General features: G+C 40.3%; 2 protein-coding genes across 2 annotated transcripts; one reads left to right on the top strand and one right to left on the bottom strand.

Annotated features, from left to right (window-relative positions):
* Positions 1 to 412: 412 nt before the first annotated feature.
* gltpd2b (glycolipid transfer protein domain containing 2b) lies at positions 413 to 5,127 on the bottom strand. Its single transcript, XM_039777344.1, has 4 exons — positions 4,503 to 5,127; positions 2,330 to 2,388; positions 1,976 to 2,154; positions 413 to 1,847 (listed from the first exon to the last, which is right to left on the bottom strand). The coding sequence occupies exons 1-4, from the start codon at positions 4,570 to 4,572 to the stop codon at positions 1,229 to 1,231; spliced, it is 927 nt and encodes a 308-aa protein (XP_039633278.1). The 5' UTR covers positions 4,573 to 5,127; the 3' UTR covers positions 413 to 1,228.
* Positions 5,128 to 8,953: 3,826 nt separating this feature from the next.
* chrne (cholinergic receptor, nicotinic, epsilon) lies at positions 8,954 to 18,857 on the top strand. Its single transcript, XM_039826493.1, has 12 exons — positions 8,954 to 9,159; positions 14,667 to 14,800; positions 14,932 to 14,976; positions 15,119 to 15,228; positions 15,339 to 15,494; positions 15,746 to 15,846; positions 15,926 to 16,126; positions 16,607 to 16,721; positions 16,826 to 16,940; positions 17,026 to 17,233; positions 17,543 to 17,676; positions 17,815 to 18,857. The coding sequence occupies exons 1-12, from the start codon at positions 9,090 to 9,092 to the stop codon at positions 17,980 to 17,982; spliced, it is 1,557 nt and encodes a 518-aa protein (XP_039682427.1). The 5' UTR covers positions 8,954 to 9,089; the 3' UTR covers positions 17,983 to 18,857.
* The last annotated feature ends 1,848 nt before the right edge of the window (positions 18,858 to 20,705 follow it).

Raw genomic sequence — 20,705 nt, 5'->3', positions numbered from 1 at the left:
CTCCTGTCTCCTGTTCACTCCGTGGCTTCAGGCTCTATCCTTAACTCTCCTTTCTCCGCTGTCTCCTCCTCAGAAAGAGAGAGCACAGTCCAGGAAAAAGGGAGAGATTACGTGGCATTAGAGGTATTTGTGGTTTTAAAATAGTCCGATCAAGAGAAGTGCCGGTGACTGATACTTACATACCGGTATCGTATTTACAACATTTAATGTTTTCTTACAAACAAATAGGTTTTATAAGGGGAAAAGCCTTTGTATTTGGATTCAAAAACCTGTGTATATGGGTTCAAATGTGTCCAGGTAAGAGTGTCACACAGAGCAGATTATATCTACCGTGATGTTAGGAAAGTGAAGATTAGTCTGCAGCAGAGCACTGGAACCTCTGCTGGATGGTGGATAACATTACACAGTTCAGTGGCATTTAAATGTCAACTTTATCACATTACTGGACCAGACTACATCAGAAAATAGGCTACTGGATTCTCTCTTCAATCATTCCGAACATGATATAACAAATTACTACATAAACCAGAGAAATTAATTATCCAACCTCACACCACTGTTCCTGTGAAGCAACTTATTGTTCTTTGTTCAGAGCATGTTTATTTATAATGTAATACCTCTTTAATCAGGATGGATTGGTCCCAGATTTAAAGGCTACAAGGCATCTAGAACTAGCCAGTTTTGAGGTAGCATACTAAATCACCAAACATTTACTACATTTACTACAATTAAGACAATTAAGACAGCAGTCATTTTCAATAGAATTTTGAATGTAAAAAAAAAAAAATCACATATGGGCGGGTGTAGGCACAACAGCATGAACTGTACAATCTGATGCAATCCATTACAAAATCATCTCCCCATGTGTGTCATGAACATTAGAAGCTTAACAAATGCTGCAGGGTTGTTGCAATGGGTTGCCTTAGTGTTCATCTTATTGTCTGCACCTGCTTAAATAATTCACAGTATGTGTTTTGCCATCCTAGATGCATTATCAACATGAACTCATAAAATTTGATAAGGAATGTATAAACCAAAAGCAGATTTTCGGTATCGAGTGATTGTTGACACAGCACTTTGGTAGGGAGGAAAAATTTGGCACGTGTGAAAAAGTCCATTCATGTTACCTTGAGAAGGTTACGCCACGTTTGTAGCTAGAAGTTTATGTGTGATGCCCAGGAGATCATGAGGACAGTGGAAATATGGTCAAGTCTGATAGCCCCCTTTTCTACGGCAAGTCCAGCATGCCATTTTCTTCCAGGGCTTTCTGAGTCCTATCATAAACTTCTCCAATGGCCTGAACCACTCTGTTGAGCGCTGTGCTCAGCTCCTCCTGGCTCTGCACACACACCAGCTTGAAAAAGAAACCCCGCTCTGGCATTGCAATGAAGGCCAGCTCGGCGGCCCTGCGGACGAACCAGGTGTGGTGGTTGGCCAGGGTGCTCTTGTAGGCCTCGCGGCACAGCTCTGAAGGGCTCCTCAGCCGGCCGGCCACCGGTGTCTCAGCCAGCTTCTCCAGGAAGAGCTTCAGCCAAAGCAGAGCACGATGCAGACGCAGCAGAGTCCGGCATCCAGAGTCCGTCTGGTGGTAGAAGTCCACCAGTCCTCGGTTCAGCTCTACCCAGATCATGGAGCGTACAGAGTGGTAACCACCAGTGTGCTGTGAGGCCTCCTTATTATTCTTTGTCCCAGCTTCTACACTCACACTGTTTATTGAGTGTATATCTGGGCCCAGCTCTGCTTCAGGGTTCCCTTCTGCCAACAGGGCCAGTTGGCGGATTATAGAGGTCTTGCTTTCTATCTCTTTAGATATCAGTCCCACCATCGGGCCCAGAGCTTCCATAAACCTGGAGGAGTACCACAGAACAGGATGAATCATCTTACAGAGTCCAGATAATGTCATAAACCATAAATAACTTCATTCTTAAGTGGCTGTAAATTAATTCATGTCTCCTGCTTTATCTGATGGTTTTACCTCACAAGCTCGTCCCAGCTGGACAGATACGGCTGCAGCAGCACGTCAGAGGTGTAGGCCGGTGCAGCCAGCAGGTGGGAGAGCAGCAGTGACACCTGGAAGGTCTGACCAGGGCAGCTCTCCAAGAGCTGTGGGCCCTCAGCGCCATCGACCCCACTGCTGTTGTACAACTGGTGAAGCTGACAGTGGGGGATGGGAGGTGTGTGAGTGTGGGGGCGATTGACAGGGGACAAAGAAAGAGAGAAAGCGGATGTAATTCAGCGCATTCAAATTAGCCATCTGCTTCACAAAATTAACTGTATGGAGGAAATGTAATAAGTGAGGAACTGCTTAATATTCTTCATGTGCTCTTACCGTATTCACCTGATTATAACCTTTTAAGCAAGAATCCCAGTGGTAATCCAAACCCCCCTCTGCAGTGAGACATTAAAGAGATATAAGAGAAAATGCCACAGTAAGTGTTTGTTTGCAATGACTTTCTCAATTAAACAGAGACTTTTATTTTTTTTCTGATAATACTGCAACAAACACATCGACATTGTGAGCTGTATGGATGCATTTAACACATCAAAATAAAAATATTTATAGGTTTTCATTTCCATATGAATTGTATCAGTCAATGGGACTTAATATTTCTGCACATTAAACCTGCAATAACTGATTTTCTTTTTTTGGGCCACTTGGGGGCAGCAGAAACAAGTTGTGAACACAATGTTGACATATGCTTTCGTTTTTAGCAAACATGTTAGCAAACAGTTGCTTATTTACACATCCAGAAGTTACAGAGCAACATTATCATTCATTTGTAGTCATGTTTCTGGCCATTTGTTGAATGTAAGTCGAACATTTACTCTCTTTTAGCTCTGTTTTTGGTCTCTACCAGCTCCTGCTGAAAATATCTGGCTCTTTAGCTTCTAAGTGTTCACAAGCTAGTCGCTAACTGTGTCTGTCTGCAGTACAGTGGGTTTTTAGAGCTTTTTCACAGAAAACAGCTGCCTGCTAAGACTGAAACCCCGTTATTGGAGCAGTGAGAGTAAACTGAAACATTTAACTTGCGGCCGAGCAGTTAAACAGTGAGCTAAAATTCTCTAAAAACCTCAGTAAAGGGTAGCTGAAAATTTAGGTGCTAATTCTCTGTAGGTTCATCACTATGGGTTAGCCCTTTTATATTGTCACATTGTATTCACATTTTCATTTGATATCAATATAAAAATATTAATTATAGTCGCTTTAAATTAGATAAGAGCATATAGTTTTAAAATGGCTCATTAACAAGCATCACTGTCATGTGACAGATCTGTTATGCTGTTAACATGAGAAATTGATTATAAAAGGGCTGACTATTTTATTTTTTTACATTCTTGATTAATTCCAGTTTTATGTTTTAGATCATACTATAGGTTATAGCACAAAAACAAGCAGATTGACAGATAGAAAGACAAGGCAGCAAATAACTTTCTTTTGACGGCAGGTTGTGATGTTGAGTTCTACTCCTTTTTGAGCTCATGTGACAAAGCAAACCCTGTGATTTTAATTCACTGTCTCAAACACTGACTTCCTCGGCACACATCATGTGCACAAGTTGCTGGGATCAAGTTTGGACCCTAGCTAATTCTCTACATGCCTGTCCAAAAAAAGATGGAATTGTAACTTGACAGTGACCTACTGTAGATGTTGCCAAAAATGTCACTACAAACTAAGAGCTGTATCTAAATGTAAGTTTCCTAACTGAGTTACTATGAGGATGCACAGCTGGCTGTTTATGCTTTCAACCAAACTTTTCTTTCAGCTCAGTTTGCACTCTGGAATCTTACTCACGTCCCTCAAATCTTTGAATTTAATCCAAGCTAGAGAAAAAGATCACATTTGATCACAGTTTTAACATTGTTACACTGCTTACCAGATTTCTTTCCCCATAAAAGTTAATATTTATAGAATGTTTTGTTGACATTTGGATTGAAATGAGAAGGAACCATTGTTTTCTAAAAAAAAAAGGATGCTTTTTTCTTTTTCTAGTATGCTTTACTTTATATTGTCATGCTATAATTTTAAGCCAAACTAAGATACATTTAAATGTGTTTGCACACTTATTCAAATAGACAAAGATGCCTACCATAATATACAAATAATTTGGTGATGTTTTTGCATCATATATCTTTAGATGTCATTATTTCCCAAGAATCTTTGTCTACAGAAACATCATGTATAAAAAAGTCTATATTTAGGCAATAGTTCATCTGATGTGGCTGAAAAGAGTTCATATAAACAAATATACTGTCACTGTGTCATCTCACACTCCAATAACATGTCAAATCACACATAGACATATTTCTGTGATGTTGTTAAAATGATTTGTGAGCATAAAGAGTGAGCAAAAAGTGGTGTGACCACCACCATGCTTGATTCTTCAGCCACTGCATGTGACACATTCCTGATCTGGAGCGTATGCATTTCAAACAAGGGAGGGATTGTATAGATTATTAGCGCAACATAGAAGACACACACACACACACACACACATACTCACGAAGCCACAGTGAGCCGAGGAACAGCAGCAGGACTAAGATAGCAGCAGCAGCCTTGCTCTTCACACCCATACTGAAGTCCAGTTTTGGGTCTGCCAGTCCGTCTCTGTTCCTTCTCCGTGTCCCTATATTTTAATTCCTCTGTGTCTCACATGAGTCCTTGTCCCCTTGCACTGGCTGTCACCACAATTACACCCTGCTGGACCACTGCCTCTGACCCCCTCCGTCCTCTCAAATCTTTCATACTCCTCCCCAAAACCTTAAATAAAAAGTTCTCTCAACCATTATACCTCACAGAGCCTCGATCAATGTTTAACTCTATTTTACAACAGTTTTTCTTTTCCCCTCGTCACACTGGTACAACCAAGCCTGTTGTTGCGCTTTCTTTTTTGTTTCCTTTGGCTTTCTTTGATTCAGGTCTTTCCTCTACCCTGCCTTTGTTTCTGACTGTCTCTTGCAGTGTTGCTCAATCTGAGGGTCCAGAGATCAGCCGAGTGTGCAGTCACTGGCTGATAATGCAGAGCCAACGCAGCTTGTCCATAAGTAACCTTCCTCCTTCCAGATTCATCTTCTATACATGCGCTATATTCCTAGTCAGTTTGAGCAAACACTTGCTCCCTTTCCTCTCCTCCCACCGCCACCACCACCCTCCGTCCTCCCTCTCTCCTCGCTCTCTCTTTCTTTCTCTCTCTCTACAACTCATTCATACACACACACACATACACACACAATTAGGAGCACCACCACAACCACCACACATTACAACAGTGCTGACACACATTTCTGAAAACATGAGAGTATAACATGACACACATCTCAGGACACTCTCAATGTAAACACACGTGTTCCCCCCTTTATATTTATCTTTATTGCAACCTAGACTAAACCTCTGGATCGATAAATTCCAGAGCAGATTGGGTTTTTCCCATAATCTGCTTTTGGTGGCTGTACAGAGAGCAATGTGATACCAAATCCCTGTTTGTCAATGAATAACAAAGAATAACCAAGCTTATCCTAGCTGAGACTGCAAAAGGAACAAATATGTCCATTCATGCTAATCTAATTCTAGATATGATAGAGACAAACAAAATGAATCTATTTAGGACAACAACAAAAAAATCTAATCTTATGTTTCCTTGTCACCATATACGTTACAAAATGTGATTCATATTCTATATCACTTTGGATTTCTAAAAGCTAATTATTTAGAAATTGCATCCGATTATGGAAGTCTAAAGTCTGAGACATGTCAGGAACGCAGGTGGAATGATGTAGCACATATAGGGTGTTCCCCTGATTATCACCTCTGATAGTGATAATCATAGGAAACCCACTGATTGCTCGCTATCACTGGGTTTGCTGTCTCTGCTGTGGGGGGAGGTGAACAGACACTGAACACCACACTCAAGCCAGACCACGTGTGTACTCGTGAGGAGGGACTTATCAATACAATGGTATTTTGCTGCAGAGGAGCGGGAAAAAAGTAAAAGCAGGGGCATTAATTACTTGGTTAGGGAGGAGCCGGTCATGGGGCTTCACTCAGTGCAACCAATGAATGAGCCCATCTGAGCCCAGCAAGTGACATGGGGAGACTGTGGATCTCTGTGAAAACATGTGATGAAGAAGACTTGAACTGTTTGACTCAACACCGCTAGTGATCTCAGATTCAATGTTCTGATAAATTAACATTCATATAAATATAGATATAGTCCTTAAAAATGTGTGTTTGTCTGCGTGGTTAAAGAAGCAGTCAGCTGTCTATTCTTGACATGATGCACAAGTGCACAGTACTAGTAGACTAAAGCACATGGTATGATGTATGGGGTATGTTTATGTATGGGGGTTCAGTAGAGCAGGAAAGAGGTATTTTGTCACTGTCAGATAAAATCACACTGATTTTCACCAGCTTGAGCACAAAAGTTAGAGAAACACACATGGTGAGTCAAAACATTTAACCACATTTCATCCAGTTTGTTAAAATTTTAATTTTTTTTTTTTTTTACATTTTACAAATTTAAGTAGAGCAGAGATTTCCAGAGCTGGATGATTGAATGTAATGGCAATAGTGCAGTGCAGATGTTCAAAAGCAAATGGAGAGAGAGAAAAACAAAACATGATTGTTGTCGGTTCTTGTGGGTGTGACCTCTAGTGGCTTATGGGCTGAGGTACAACCCTGAAGTTTTAAACTTCTAATGTGCAACAAGCATTCAACATTTAATGTAAATCCCTCAAGAGAGGTTTACATTGTGAGAGTAAATCATATATTATAAGACTGAGTTTACTGTTTTTGTAACTCTATCCATGGATGCACAGCAGGCATTAGCGATTTAAAAAATTTTGTCATTGCATATTCAAAAACAGCTCTTGGTCCAACCGCATTAACTCTACAATGGTTTGAACCCCCTGCTTCATGGATGTGGCTATTTTTATAGCACTTGTTATAAAAGAAGTTACACGCCTGTCTGACATTTTGCCCTGACTGGCTTCCATGTCAGTTATTTTAAAGACTTGCCGAATATAATCGGGTGGATTTGAAAAAGAATTCTTGGTTTCAATAGAAGAAGCTAAAAGAGCAAACACTGGACTTCGCTCGGATTGGTTGTTGTGGGGAAACACCAACCTAAAGTCAACATGCTGGAAGGTTCCTTTATCTTAAAGGGATAGTTTAGATATTTTTAATTGGGGTTGTATGAGGTATTCATCCATAGTCAGTGTATTACCTACAGTAGATCGCGGTCAGCATGTTTCCAGTTTGGAGAAGCAGGACGGAGTACTGGCACGGAAGCTAAGCAGTGTACGGCTGTAGACGGGGACAGCAGCAAAACATATTTTATCCACCCAAAAAAAGGCCACCTAAAAAAATCAATATCAGTTTAAATGTACACTGTATTAAATAATATTTTTAGAGCTTTACCTTGCCTTCAAACAGCCCTTTGCTGGGACTTGCTGATGAATCGATGAATGACCCTTTAAAATACCAAAGTCACACAATAACACAAACAAATTAACCGAGCGGTAGACCAGCAACTTCCATGTTCTGCGATGTAAAATACATTTTTTGTCAAAGGAATCTGGTGGCTTTGAAGAGAGCATAGATGGAAATAATGGCTTCAGTTCCCCGTCAGAAAGGGCTGTCGGAGGGCAAGGTAAAGCAGTAAAAATAATCTTAATATAGCGTACACTTTAACAAATGTTGATATTTTTTAGATGGGCCTTTTTTTAGGTGGATAAAATATGTTTTGCTACTGCCCCTGTCTACAGCCGTACATTGCTTAGCTTTCCCTGCAGGCACTCCTGCTTCCTTCTCCAAACTGGAAACATGCCGACCGCCATCTACTCTAGGTAATACCCTGACTATGGATAAGTACCTCATTCAACCCCATCCAATGTTTTAATACTGTATTACTTTACAGCAGTAAAGTGCAGATCTGCTCTGTGAACAGTGGCCGGACAGATCCAGCCCTTCTTCTGTCTCTGAACTCTGAACTGAATTAAGTGTGAGACACATAATCTGCCTTCTGGAGGCTCTAGTTACCTTAAAGAAGCTCATCTCTGTTTCCCTAACTGTATATTTAGAAGTACATCACATACTGTGCAACTCACATTGCACATTCCAAAAGTCGGTTGCCCTTGTCGCTTCAGAGTGACACTAATTCTACTTTTCTCACAGTACTAATTATAAAAGCAAATTTAGTCCGTGGATTTAAAATAAGTAAAACGTGCTGATTGTCTGGTTTGTACTTTTTAGAGTTACCTTTGTAAACTTCTGTTGGAAATCCAAAAAGTTATCCAACTTATCTTGATGCAGTCTTTGTCTCCATGGAGTTTTATGACTTTTATGAGCATTGTCTGCTTCCAGCCCTCTAACATCGCCTCACACTGTGGTCTGCAGACATGTCACTACTTGAGTCCTGCTGTTGAAGTGGCAAGGCTCTGCTGTATGTATTAATACCTTGGACACATAGCAGGGGGAGAGCAGGCCTGCACACCTTGCTGCACCCACGGGTGTTATGTATCTCCCTGTTTTTTTGTTGTTATTTTCTTTCCTTTGTCTGACACACACACACACACACACACACACTCAACCACACACACACACGCACACACATAGCCACATATTTCATTAAGAAATACAGTAAGTTACACAGAAAAGCAGGACAAATGAAAAGTCAGCATCACTGTGAAAATGTGCCATTTGTGATTTTCCCATCAAAAGAATCAATACTCCTACAATATGTTACAGATATCAAAGTAAAACTATTTTTATCTGTAACAGCATAAGGTCTCACTATTGCCTACAATTTGTTAAAGAAATGCTTTAATGTACATAACTGGCATCACCACAGATAGTTATTGTCTAATGATCATGATGATTATTGTGGGTGACCGCAGTGTGACTTGAAGTCCGGGTTTATAGTGCTTCTCAGCTGCTGTGTAATCTGAGCCATGGATAGCGACAGCCGGAGTGGGCGACAGTCAGGGCCGTTTGTGGGGGGATTTAGGGCTCTTCCTCTCTGTCTTTACTCTCTCTCTCTCAAACTTAATATTTAAATATAGTGCAGTGCCGTGCAGTGAAGTGGTCTTGGAACATGATGGCAGCATGCAGGTTTTGGATATGTTTTGGAGCTGTAACTATTCTCGGGACTTCAATGGTTCAGGGTAAGTGGCGTGGTGGCAAACTTTTGGCACATCCTCATCGAGTGGCTGGCTGCCTTCTTATATATCAAAATAACCCTCTGCCTGTCATGTGCAGGCAGACGATCAGTGTTCAAAGAGACAAACAGCTCTAAAGCTCTTACTACATTGATTGGCATGCCAGAGAAAAGTTTCTATTATCTATCTTAAAACTTCTACTCATGTGGCGGGGTTGGCTCAGTTGGTAGAGCAGGCGCACATTTACATAGAGGTTTATGCCTTGACGCAGAGGTCCAGGATTCAAGTCCAACCTGTGACGATTTCCTGCATGTCTTTCCCCTTTCTCACCTAGCTGTCCTGTCCATTAAAGGCAGAAAAGCCCCTAAAAATAATCTAATCTAAAAAAAAATGTCTACTCATATACTGTCAAATTGTATAGATGATACACATTTGAACCAATTTTGGAAGCAGAATTATTTTTTCTTCTGTTGTTAGCATACAAACAGTATTTCTAAAATATATAGTAATTTACATACTGCTGTAAAGTGAATATAAGTTTGCTTCTGTTTATTTATAGGCTTGAAGGACTTTCATAAAATTAGCATACAAGGCAAATCATATACAAAGCATGTTGGGGTTTTGTCTCTGTAAGTGCACTTTTATGCATAACCATTGATACTAATGTCCACAGGGATCCTCTTTTCCATAGCCTGTCCTATGCTGAATTCTTACTTTTAGTATAGTCAATGCAATTTATCAATTTAGATGAGCACAAAAAAGTAAGTTAGCATCATGTAAGGCAGAAAGTCATCTGTGGTTTATCATGAGAGCAGCAGTGCTGGAGTCTGCTTGGCACAGATGGGGTTCTGCAACAGGAGGGTAACAGCAGGCCAGAAAGGCTACAGCTGCAGTAGTGAAAGACTGGATGGGATGGAAGTTTAAAAACATATGATTCTGCAAATCCATTTGGCCACTCAGAAGGGAAAATGTATGACGAGTCGCTCTCAACACTTGTGGGCAAATCCTCCTGGAGTCCATCTCCTTGGCAGAGGTCACTGGAGTAGCTCAGTGAAAAAGTGCCAGAATGGATAAGATTCATCCTTAAATGTAGACTTTTGATATTATTGGTCTGACATGGTTACCACATTTCTGGAATGTGAGGTTTGGAGTGCCTTGGATTGATGTCCCCACGCTGCTCAACCTCCCTGAGAAAGCAATAAGCATACCTATGATGCTGGAGCTAAGACTGAGGACATCCAGGAGAAAAACTGCAGACTCTCTTCCAGATACGCTAACAAATGTAATCCCTGTCATAGCAATTTACTTATCAAATTGTCAAACTGTCAGATGGACAACTGGAGATACACTTGGGTTGAAGCTGTTGTCAGCCATTTGATCTCTATACACTTAGAGCAACAGCTGTACAATCTTGATACTGAGTCAAAACTCAATCAAGGTGTGATATTAGTTCTGATATGAGGAATGAACTCTTCTCCTTTGGTCCTAAACAAGGTGTGATGATCAGATTATGATGTAGTGGACTGTAATGCAACTGACTGCTAACAGGCCTGAGATGCTGGGCTGAACTCCTTCTGCAAGTGATGCTTCCTGGAACTTGAACAAACACTTTTATCCTTTTGCTAGATTCAATTAAAATCCCTTTGCTTCTCATGTTCAAAATTGATGCATGATTAGGAGTGTGCATTGTACAACAGCACACAGTCAACTAGGGTGAGCTTGGCTTGCCCTTACCCTTACCCCAGTCAAACAATGATGTTGTAATATTTACCTGTCATGCTGCTTCAGCTCAGCCAAATCACAAACATTTTCTCACCAACAGCTAGAGCTGTCTTGCGATTTCCTCTGCCAAAGTTGTGAGATTTCAAACCCATTTGACCATTTTTTGAGCCCCACCTCCCCTCAGTATTCATTTGCAGGCTCTGCCTCTAGTTTCTCATAAGCAATCTTGAGCAGCTGCAGGAAGTGACCAGGTCAAAGCATAGATGACAAAAATTAATTGTACTTTGTATCCACATGATAATACAACTGTGAGTACATCACATCACATGCTGTGCAACTCACATGGCACACTTTAAAAGTCAGTGTGTTTCTCACTCAAGAGTCAGAGTGACACTACTTACTGTTTACTGTCCAGCAATGCTTTGATGTTGTCTTTGCAGCCATCCATCATTAAACAGGCTGCTATCTACTAAGCCCTATAGTGATTTTCATAGTTTATTTTATTAGGCCAGACTGTCAACTTTCTGTCTCCATTTTCAAAAAATATTTTAAGATCTTTATACTTTCTACGCAATTCCTAGGAAGATGTTAGATATGTTTTCCTCCATGATGAAATTGGAGGAAGTATTATGTTTACAAACTCAAAGGGATATTAGCCTAAAGGGATGCTACAGTGTTGTGGATTTTGATGAAACATATAGCAATGAAACTTTTCCCATCCTTGTGTCAAGTATAATATTTAGCAATATAAATAATTAACAACTGGCAAACCCTTGCGAGGTGAGACATATCGCCACTGTCATTGCATCACTGCCTACTACACATATTGCCTCATGGGAGAGTTAAAGCTATAGTGTGTAGTTTCTGTTGACCCATGAGGAATTGTAAGTAATGACAACAAAACTGTCGGCACGTCCACATGCTACAAGCCTTCCGTGCCCGCTACCCCCCCTCCTCTACGCAGTTGCTAGTAGCCAAGGAGCACCGATTAGGACACAGAGGATTAAGAAAACATGGTGGACTCTTCAGAATAGGTAATTAGCTTCACTCGCGTATCTGCGCGGGAAAGTCACCGGATGCCACAATCTTCTAAACACAGCTAGACTAAGAAATATAGAGACAGTTGTGTGGAGCTGAAAATCTTAATTAGCTTTGTAGCAACAACAAACTCATTTGGCAATGGCTTGAATGTAACAGACGTTCATTAATATCAAAACGTTGCGCACTAAAGCTTTAAGATTACAGCTCAAAACTATGTGACATCTTTGTGCCTGAATGGACCAGGCAGACCCGGATATGAATCGATCACGGTGGATGACATCTTTACTGCTTTGCAGTATGTGTTACTGTCACCTTCTTTGCCTAATGGTGGTATTTATGATTATTGTAGATGGCCTGAGTGTGACTTAAAATCCTAGTTTAGAGTTTCCCAGCAGCTGTGTAATCGGAGCGATGGATAGTGACAGCTGGGAGGGAAGAGGCAATGTGTTGGAAATAACCTCTGCTTTACTCTTTTTTTAGTCTCTCTTGAAGTTTATACTGAAACATAGTGTAGCTGAGGAGTACAGAGTGATACCATTGCCATTAAGTGCGACTGGAGCATGGCTTCTAGTCTCTAGACTCTTCATACATCTCTTTGTCCTGAGGTTGGTCTCAACACATGCGCTCCCACACAGCAAAATATTGTGCCGCTACAGTGCCATCATAGACGGGTCCCGGTCTGCAATGACGAAAGTGCAGATGCGGAAGACCCGGAAACACTGACCAATCAGAGCAGAGGGGGGCTTAAAGAGACAGGCTCTAAAATGGAGCATTTTAGACAGAGGTTGAATACATGTATAATCAGACAGACAGTGTAAGAAAAATAATGTGTTTTTTGAACATTAAATCATGTAAACATGTTCTAGTAGAAACCCAAAATACAAGTATAAACCTGCTATTGCTCTAACCCCCCCACCCTCATATCAATGAAAATGATATTGTCACTTTATCCTCGATTCCTGATTGTGTCTGTTTTTCTTCATACTCTCACTCATTTGGCTCACCATCTAGTAAATACAATTAAGAATTAAGAGAATGTCTTAAATAAAAAATGAAAAACCTTGTTATTGCTGTGTGCAAGATCCTCCTTATCACACTACAAAGGTATGTGCAAGCTCAGCAGGAACTTTGAAGATGGAGCTGTCTCCAAATGAAACATTATAATATAATTCTGAATAAGTTAATAATACTATTGTGCACCGCATCTATCTTTCTCCTTATCACACTTTTACTGTCATGGCTCTTTTATAGTAACTCTCTAATGTATTAGAGATGTAGCTGTCATTATGTAGCCTAGCTTTCTGATTTGTTGCGTAATGCACCGCATGCTCTTCCTCACTCTCTGGTTTGGAGCCTTGCGGTAGGGCCTCATCTTGAATAGAATGATTAGAATCAGAATTACGTAACGTATACAGTATACTGTATTTTATGCTGCTAAAAACGCACTAAGACAACTGAACACTAGTGCAGCCAGTTCGCCACCTTACTTCCTGGTTTACTCCCGTCATAACTACTACGGCCACTAGAGGGCATGGCCAGGTCGTAATTGCACAAAAGACCTCTGGGAAAGTTTCTCGGGGAAGGACAGTCTCTTTAATATTAATCATCTCTCTTCCTGATGTTATTCTGTATATGTAAAAGGTGCACTATGCGTTCCTGCATGACGTTACTTATGTTGACGTTCCAAGTAAATTTCAAAGAAAACAGAGCAAGCTCGCCTCTCCCCCCATGTTTCCGTAACTGTCATGACTAACTGACTAACTGTAACTAACCCCCACCCTCCCCCAACCATCTTGTCGGTGATTGGCTGGAACGTGTTTGTTTTATTTTGGTGCCTATCCTGTCCCCCTAGTGTTTGTTTGACGTTCAAGCCCCCTGTGATGTCTCCAGAGACCGGGCTTTTTCACAGTGTATTCAGGGGGCAGGCAGCTAGCGGATCAAGGACAGATGCCTACGATTTGAGATAAAAATGAAATCGCGCTGAAACCATGCAGGAACGCATAGTGCACCTTTAAGGGGTTTAACACTTTTAATTACTTTAATAATTTCAGCTGAACAGCCTGCAGACTAAAACATATTTAAAATGATAACAACTTTTTAAACGTACTCAACATTACTAATGATGGACTGCCACAACAGCAAAAAAAAGTAAATGAAAAATAAATAAAGAGAAAGTTTATTTAGGTTTTTTATCCAGAGAGGTAACTCAGCCAATAAGGGCAAACCTGTGCCTGTACCTGTGCACGTCCCTGGCAGTTGTTAATGGTGTACCACTGGGTATTTATTAGAAAAGTGTGTAAAATGAGGTAACGGTTGGTTTTCAGTTAATCAAGTCATCTTAAAACTCTGTTTGTGCCTATTATGCGTTGTTATATCTTCTCTGAGGAGAGACACATGCTATTTTACATGTTTAAACCTGCAGTACATGTGCTTCTAAGCATATTTTGCATCTACACAATGTTTTATACTCATTGTCAATATCATTTTCTATAATTATGTCAAAAGAAACTATTGAAAAAGCTATGGGCAGAATTGGAAGGTAATGACAATGTATGATCACAGTGTGTTAATTTTAATATTTGAGTACTGAGGTGGATTTAAATTAACTGACCCTTAAACTTAGTTTATCTTGCAGACTGACCACTATTTCAGATGTTTCTCTCTATGTCATGAAATATTAATCAAACACAGTAATTCCGACACATATGCACATGAACTCACTCCATTTCTCATCTATTTTTTTCATGCAGTGCAGTGTAATGAGGAGTCCAAGCTGATCGGTGACTTGTTCAAAGGCTACAACAAGAATATTCGCCCGGTGGTTCATCCTGAAGACAAGCTGGAAGTTCAGATCAAGCTCACCCTCACTAACCTTATCTCCCTGGTAAGATGTACACAACTCTAAGAAAAGCTGTTCACCATCATTCCCACAGAGCACAATAATGGCTGTTAGGTCACTGGTGTAGTAACACTTAAAGCTCAAATAGTCATTCTGCTTCTTCACTTCTACCACAGAATGAAAAGGAGGAGACTCTTACGACTAATGTGTGGATTGAGATTGTGAGTTTCCTCTTTCTTCATACTTGTGTTTTTGTTGTTTGTACAAATCCTGGCAAGCCTCAGTCCTTCCCATTTATTCAGCGCTCAGTTGTGGCTAGTTTTCAATCATGCTGGTGACCTTTCTCTCAAATGTCATCTACAGCAATGGACCGATTATCGCCTCTCCTGGAACGCGTCTAACTATTACGGCATTGATATTATTCGTGTCCCATACAATATTGTTTGGCTTCCTGACATTGTCCTTGAGAACAAGTAAGGCAGTAACAAAGAGGAGTGAAATCCTGCATTTTCCCTGCCCGCAGTGCCATCATAAATCAAGTCTGTTGTCAACTGTTTCTGTTCTTTATCTTCAATTTCTGCAGCATTGATGGCAAGTTCGATGTGGCTTACTACGCAAATGTGTTGATCAGCAGCAATGGTTGGATGTACTGGTTGCCTCCTGCTATCTATCGCAGCACTTGTGCCATTGAGATCACCTACTTCCCATTTGATTATCAGAACTGCACGCTAGCATTCAGGTGTGGTACAATTGTATTTTTCCAAAAATGTGTATACATACACATATATATATATATATATATATGATTTATTAGTTTTATTTCGAGCGTACTTCACCCTCTAACGGGCTGTCTCAGGGTGCCAAGGTGGAGCCTGGATAGGTTAAATCAATTGTGAAAACCAAATAAAAGGCTACGTGCATGCTCATAAAAGTTACTCTGGGTAACAACAATCTACTGTTCTATTCTATCCTAACTGCCTTGACCCCTAGGTCCCAGACGTACAGTGCCAATGAAATGGACCTCATCTTGGCTGTTGGAGAAAAAGGCGAGACTATTGAGTGGGTGGACATTGACCCTGAGGCTTTCACAGGTACAGCGCATCCACATTCAATACAAATAAATTTAAAGCACACAATTGATCTCCAGCTTAATATGTTTTCACCCCTCAGAGAATGGCGAGTGGGCCATCGTCCATCGTCCAGCCAGGAAGAGGATCAACACACGGTATTCCCCAGATGACCTAGAGTATCAGGAGATCACATTCAATCTGATCATCCAAAGGAAACCCCTCTTCTACATCATCAACATCATCCTGCCCTGCTCCTTGATCTCCTCGCTAGTTGTGCTGGCCTACTTCCTACCTGCACAAGGTCAGTAAAGTGTTGTACCTGTAATGTCTATTCCCTGTGTCGCCTACAACCATGACAGTACCTTGGACATAAAACAAAATAATAATTAATTCTAGTTACTCTTATATACTGGCCATAATAAAAAAGACCATAATTTAGAAATAGCTCTTCACATGCTTTGTAATAAGCAATACAATGAAGTAAGTATAGTAGGTAAGAATATTCTGTCAGAAAAAGTCTTAAGAAAACACTGGTGTGCCTTTGCAGATTTGTTTTCAGTGTATTGTCTTATACTTATCAACTAAATCCAGATGGTGTAACTACTGTACTGTAGTATATTAAAAGCCTTTTTGAAATAATGATACGTAGCATTATTTGCTGCAAATAAAGTGCCTGAACACAGAGAATGTACTGAAAGTATTGGGTCCCAAAGCTGGTATATATTTTTTTTGATTTGGTGTGGTCCTCCTGTCTCATATGTCTCTATTGTCTCCTTCACAGCCGGGGGACAAAAGTTGACTGTGTCCATCTCTGTCTTGCTGGCTCAGACTGTCTTCCTTTTTCTTATTGCTCAGAAGATCCCTGAGACATCTCTTTCTGTCCCTCTCATTGGCAAGTGAGTCAGTGTGTGTTCTCTGCTGACCTCTGCTGGGATTTGTTTTCTTCAATCCATAGTTTGAGTCTCCTCTCCAACACAGATATTCTCTTTGTCTTCCTCAGGTACCTGATCTTTGTTATGTCTGTCACTACTCTCATTGCCACTAATCAAATTGTGGTGCTAAACTTCTCCCTGCGCAGCCCCAACACTCATACCATGTCCCATACCATCAAACATGTAAGTATATCCTATGCAGTTGAGTAAAATGTCTATTCAAGTGTTTCAATTGTGTGTGAACTGTTATCTTCTCTGCCTCATGCAGTTGTTCCTGGAAATGGTACCCCGCTTCCTTGGCATGTCCCCACTGGTGGATGACAGTGAGGTGACAACGGAGGTAAACGGAGTGAGGGAACGACGGCGCAGCTCCTTTGGCCTCATGCAGAGAGCAGAGGAATATGTACTGAAACAACCTCGCAGTGAAATGATGTTTGACAAACAAAGAGAGAGGCATGGTCTCACGCGATCGATTGGTAAGACGTCTACTTTTAAAACTATGACGCAGCTCTAAAATCTGACCAGCCATTACGTCCCAGTCTGATTTCTGAACACATCGTTTTTTGTGTAAATATCATGTTACAAAGTAGTTTTCTGTGTAGTTTGAATCATTTGGAACATTTATTCATATTCCTTATTTTAGCCACATATTTGTGCATTACACGGGTATTGTATGTTATTTAACACCTTTATTATTGCCTCATCACCATCAAAGATGCCTGTGTCTGCCTCAGGTAATGCTCTGGCATACTGTTTTCTGACTGTCAGTGTCTCCTTCCCCCTAGTGGATAATATGGATGTCAGCAGCACAGCCAACCTGTATAAGAGTTTGGCTCAAGCTGCGCCCGAGATCAAGCAATGTGTGGATGCCTGCAACTTTATTGCTGAGAGTACGAAACAACAAAATAACATTGGATCTGTGAGTGTTACTTTAAGCTTTATCTGCCTAGCCAACGTGTAAGTGATTGCAATTCTTTTTTCTATATGTTTATTGATATATTTTTTCGACTACTGTTATCTTAGTTCTTTAATCTATATTCTTTATTTCCAAATACAGGAAATTGAAAGCTGGGTACTGATTGGGAAGATGATCGACAAGGTGTGTTTCTGGGCTGCCATGCTCCTCTTTATCATTGGCACAGTGTGGATCTTCTTAACAGGACACTTCAACCGGGCGCCTGACTTTCCATTTCCTGGGCAGAGCAAAAAATATGTCCCAATTTAAAAAACAAACAAAACCTTTTGCTCTAAAGAAACCTTAGCAAGGGTCACTGTGCCTCATGCTGTCTATAAGGCTGAGCAATCTTGCTCATTGAGTCCCAGGCTCAGATTCAAGGTTGAGTTAGCAGGGCTTTTATAACAGAGATTTAACAACAAATCTGTCTGGGTTCATGTTCACAGCTCAGCCTTATCTTTGTGAACACTAGTTGGGCAGCTGAGGGTTTTCATTCAAACTTACAACTTCGTTCTAAGTTCTTCATCTTAGTGTAAGTTATTTGGATGTATACATTAAATGGTTGGATCAGGTCTAGTTTAAAAAAAAGTGATGTTTTAAATCATCATCATCAAGTACAATTGGTATTTGTTTTGTGGTATAAAAGACAACAGTGTAAGTTTAAGCAGGTCCAGACTTCAGGTCAAAGTGTATTTGAAGGAAAGTATCTGAAGGTGATTCACCACCATGCCGAGGAAGTTATTTCTGTTGCAGCGAAGAACCTTTCAAATCAAAACTACAACGGCATTATGTACTACATGGAGCCACATGCACTGTGTAGACCTGGATTCATACATAGCAATATAGAAGGTTCCTTAACTGATAAACTGATTTTATTTACACGTAATGTGCTAAAGTTGTCAATCGTTCATGGGCTCATAAGAATTGTCCATGTATCACACTGCAAAACATATCTGATAAAGTCTGGAAAAGTTTCCCCGCATTTGCTATGTCTACTGTGGAGAACCTGTGCTGTAACTCTGAATAAAAAGCCTTATTATTCTTACTATGACTTATTAGAAATTCTTGTTAAAGGTAGATGGTTCGAAGGGACATTGTCTAGATTCATTGTGCCATGTTTTTTAAAATAAATATTTTGTTTTGTGCATCGTGACTTGCTTAATCAATTATTAAGTGAAAATGTATTGTGTGAAAACCCCTGACACATAAAATTAGGAAAATGCATTTCAATCTTGAATTTAATGGCAAAGTCGTTGTTTCATACATCAGATTGGGCCATATGCATCTCAGAAAAGAGAAAATTATTAGAAGCAGTCACAGCAGTATGTGTTAAATATGGCTGCTTTGGGGGGATCCTATCCATTGTGTTTAATAACTTAAATTTCTAATTTTTCAAGTTCATCATGTCCGTTCTCTTCATTCGATTGTTTAACTTACAACAAAAATTGGGAGCCATTGAATAAGTATAATTATGTTAAAGTAGCCTACATGTCGCGCCATGCTGGGCAACGACGGAACCCTTTTGGCCAGGATTCTCATGATAATGGTGCGTTCTTTTTGTCTTGTAATCGCGACTAGTAGCTCGAGTGTGACATCACATCCATGTCGAAAAACGAATAACAGCGGGTTGTTGTGTTCTTTTTGTCACACAATACTACGAGTCGGAGAAAAGATGGATTTTTGTAACATTTTTAGTAACATTTAGGATTCTATTCACCCCGTTATTGACATATTACACACATATATTTCACAGTTAGATACATGAAAATTACGTTTTGATTAACGTTAACGTTAGGCTACTGCTCTGCTTTCTGCTCAAGACTCGGCTTAAAAGACATTGTTGTCATATAGCAACCGAGCGTCTATAGCCAATTTCAGCTGCACAAGCTACAAAATAACTAATTAGGCAGTATTTAACTCATAATAAGACTGTAGCGACATGCCTATAGGTAGCAGTATACAGCGCTATGTGTACGACTTCTTCATTTGGTTACAACAACGACAAAAGTGCTTAAAATTGTAGAAAACCACAATGTTTACTACGTGTGATGCACGACGTAGCCATCTTTGAAACTTTGAACTCGGGGTCCTCTGATTTCAGACGACTTGACGAGTCGTATATACGACCTCGGTGGCGTTCTTTTTGCAACTTCCGGTTCGTAACTCCGGAAAACGACTCGTAGATCGACTTCGATGGACAAAAAGAACGCACCATAAGCCTAACCTTAAAGGGATGCAGTTTTAGCAATTTCTTCGCCGTTTTCTCGCTTTTTGCTCACAGGTTGTCTTTCTTGGTTTCTCTATAGAGCTCCCCCTACAGCTTCGGAATAGATATTTGGCAGCTCTGATGTTTACTTGTTTGATTCCTCGCTCGGTCATTCTGCCGTTTCCTCTTTCTCTGTTCCTCCGACAATGCTTTCCTAGCTATCTGCTTCTTTTTTGCTGGCTCAGCCATGATGATAGTGTGAAAAACTCCATCGCTACCTTGTTCTTATAGCTAGCCGGTTCCTGTATGTGTGCAGTGCTGTGAAGCAATTCGTTACATCGCAAGACCTGATATCACGCTTGCTGGCCGAAAGTTGCAAGGGTACAAGGGTAAAACACGTGTTTATTAGCTCACAGGCATAGGGGAAAGCAAGACGACCACCATTCAACCCCAATAAAGTCATATAACCATTCCAATGACACCGAAGCTGTTCAGTTAAGATAAATTAAGCTAAAAAAAACTGCATAGTTCCCCTTTAATATAGGCCTACTGGATGCCGGATCCCTAATTGGCGCAGAATTCATTGATGAGAATTGCTCACCTGGCGCATAACCAATCCATAAATAAAAATGTAATATCAAAAATAGGCTACCCTTCTTTTAAGCACTAGTTGACACTAAATTATGATATCTTTAAAAAAAAATCCAACACATATCGTTTTTTTATTCAATGACGGTCAGAGGTGAGTTTAGAGTTTTTTCGCTAGCAAGGTTTTTATTTTGAAAAT

Source organism: Perca fluviatilis, chromosome 16 (genome assembly GCF_010015445.1).
Source record: "Perca fluviatilis chromosome 16, GENO_Pfluv_1.0, whole genome shotgun sequence".
In the NCBI taxonomy this organism is placed as follows: Eukaryota; Metazoa; Chordata; class Actinopteri; order Perciformes; family Percidae; genus Perca; species Perca fluviatilis.
This window is presented reverse-complemented; position numbering and strand designations above follow the sequence as displayed.

Bases quoted from the DNA above. Each gene is read 5' to 3' on its own strand.
- gltpd2b (XM_039777344.1), bottom strand. From the start codon at position 4,572: ATGGGTGTGAAGAGCAAGGCTGCTGCTGCTATCTTAGTCCTGCTGCTG. The intron at 2,155-2,329 runs GTAAGAGCACAT...CCCCACTGTCAG, and splicing joins GTTATAATCAGGTGAATACG to CTTCACCAGTTGTACAACAG. The intron at 1,848-1,975 runs GTAAAACCATCA...GTACTCCTCCAG, and splicing joins AGCTGGGACGAGCTTGTGAG to GTTTATGGAAGCTCTGGGCC.
- chrne (XM_039826493.1), top strand. From the start codon at position 9,090: ATGATGGCAGCATGCAGGTTTTGGATATGTTTTGGAGCTGTAACTATT. The intron at 15,229-15,338 runs GTAAGGCAGTAA...CAATTTCTGCAG, and splicing joins GACATTGTCCTTGAGAACAA to CATTGATGGCAAGTTCGATG. The intron at 17,677-17,814 runs GTGAGTGTTACT...TTCCAAATACAG, and splicing joins AACAAAATAACATTGGATCT to GAAATTGAAAGCTGGGTACT.